The following is a 1,717-nucleotide window of genomic DNA, read 5'->3' on the forward strand; positions in this document are numbered from 1 at the left end:
TTGGAAGCCATTCTTTTGAAAAGAAAGTTAAACTAATTAAAGAGCTTAAATCCCTTGGTTCTGGTAATATCATTCCTCATAATAGGAAAGGGAAAAGTTGAAAAGTTAAAAAGGTTGGGGGTCCTTCCCCCATCATTAAATAATGACTTCTTTACTTTTTTGGAATTGTAGAGGAGCCAAGAAAGTTGAAGCTGCTCTATATCTTAAGGAGGTGATCAAGGATCATAGGGTTTTCTTTGTAGGTTGTTGGGGACGAAGATTAATTCCTTGGACAATAATCATATTATGAAGCTTTTGGGCATTAATTGGAGTTTTTTCATGGTTCCTATGGTTGGTCTTTCGGGAGGTTTAATGGTGTTATGGAGGAAAGATTTAGCTGATTTTTCTGTTATTGAGACTTCTTCCCAAATGGTAGTGGGTAATTTGAAGGTCAGCGGTAAAGGTAGCTGGGTTGTGGCTTCGGTGTATGGCAGTACTGATGCTCAGGAAAGGAAGTTGCTTTGGGATAATCTTGAAAGGCTTTGTTCAAATGACCTTCCTTTGGTGATAGGAGGCGATTTCAACTGTGTTCTTTCACAAGAGGAGAAAAGAGGTGGGAAGAAATTCAGCTTGACTCAGGGTTCCAAGGATTTTAATAGTTTCATGATTAACAACGATCTTCATGAGGTTAGATCTATGGGGCCTAAGTTCACTTGGTGTAATAATAAATCAGGTAGTGCTCGTATCCTGGAGAAGTTAGACAGATGCCTTATTAACTCCTCGGCTTTAAACATTATTCATCTAGCTCTTATTAAGCACTTGCCTCACATTGCTTCGGACCACTGTCCGATTCTGTTGGATATTTTCAAACCGGTGGAGTTTGTTAAAAAGGATATCAGATATGAAGAAGTATGGGCTTCTTAGCATGGTGCAACAGCCTTAGTAAGGAAGATATGGGTTAAGAAATGCAAAGGTGACCCGGCATCTATTCTCAATTTAAGGTTTAAAAAAGCTTTAAAGGCTCTCTTTTTTTGGAGTAAAGAGAAGCACAGGAATTTGACTCTGTTAAGAGACAAATTGAAGGGTGAAATCCTGGAGATTCAATTAGAAGAGGCGGAAGGTTGGATTTCTTTTGACAGATTGCAACAGTTAAGATTTAAAATCAATGAACTCAACATTACTTTGGCTCGACTCAACACTTGGTGGAAACAGAGAGGTAAAGCAAGGTGGATGAATGAAGGTGACTGTAATTCATCTTTTTTTCATGCTTTTGCAAATGCAAGGAGGAGTAATAACTAGATTCATCATATCAAAATAGTGGAAGGTGAGGTTTCGGAACAGGAGGCATTTCTTAGATTTTTTCAAGTTGAAATGGCAACACAGAAAATGCTCATTAGATGGATGGCCGAATCCGTCTGCCATCATTAGTAATGTTGACCAAATTATGCTTGATGTTGAGTTTACCGTGGAAGAATTGCAGCTGGTTCTGGAGAAGTCCAAGAGGAATATATCTCCGAGCTTGGACGGGGTTACTTTCTCTTTCATCAAAGATTTTTGGAATGTGATTAAAGGTGATGTGTGGAATGCGACTATACAATTCTTCACTTCTGATGCGATGTATAGATCCTGGAAAGAGACTTTGATTGTCTTAATTCCAAAAATCAAGTGTCCTTAAGAGCCTTCCAACTTCTGGCCTATTATTCTTTGTATGACTATATATAAAATCATTGCTAAAATG

General features: G+C 38.2%; 1 protein-coding gene across 1 annotated transcript; it reads left to right on the plus strand.

Moving 5' to 3' along the window:
- Positions 1-327: 327 nt before the first annotated feature.
- Positions 328-903, plus strand: LOC110099172. The gene has a single exon (XM_020826257.1). It carries the CDS (start codon positions 328-330, stop codon positions 901-903), a length of 576 nt encoding a protein of 191 aa, XP_020681916.1.
- The last annotated feature ends 814 nt before the right edge of the window (positions 904-1,717 follow it).

This window comes from Dendrobium catenatum, unplaced genomic scaffold (genome assembly GCF_001605985.2).
Source record: "Dendrobium catenatum unplaced genomic scaffold, ASM160598v2 original_scaffold_271980, whole genome shotgun sequence".
NCBI classification, from domain to species: Eukaryota; Viridiplantae; Streptophyta; class Magnoliopsida; order Asparagales; family Orchidaceae; genus Dendrobium; species Dendrobium catenatum.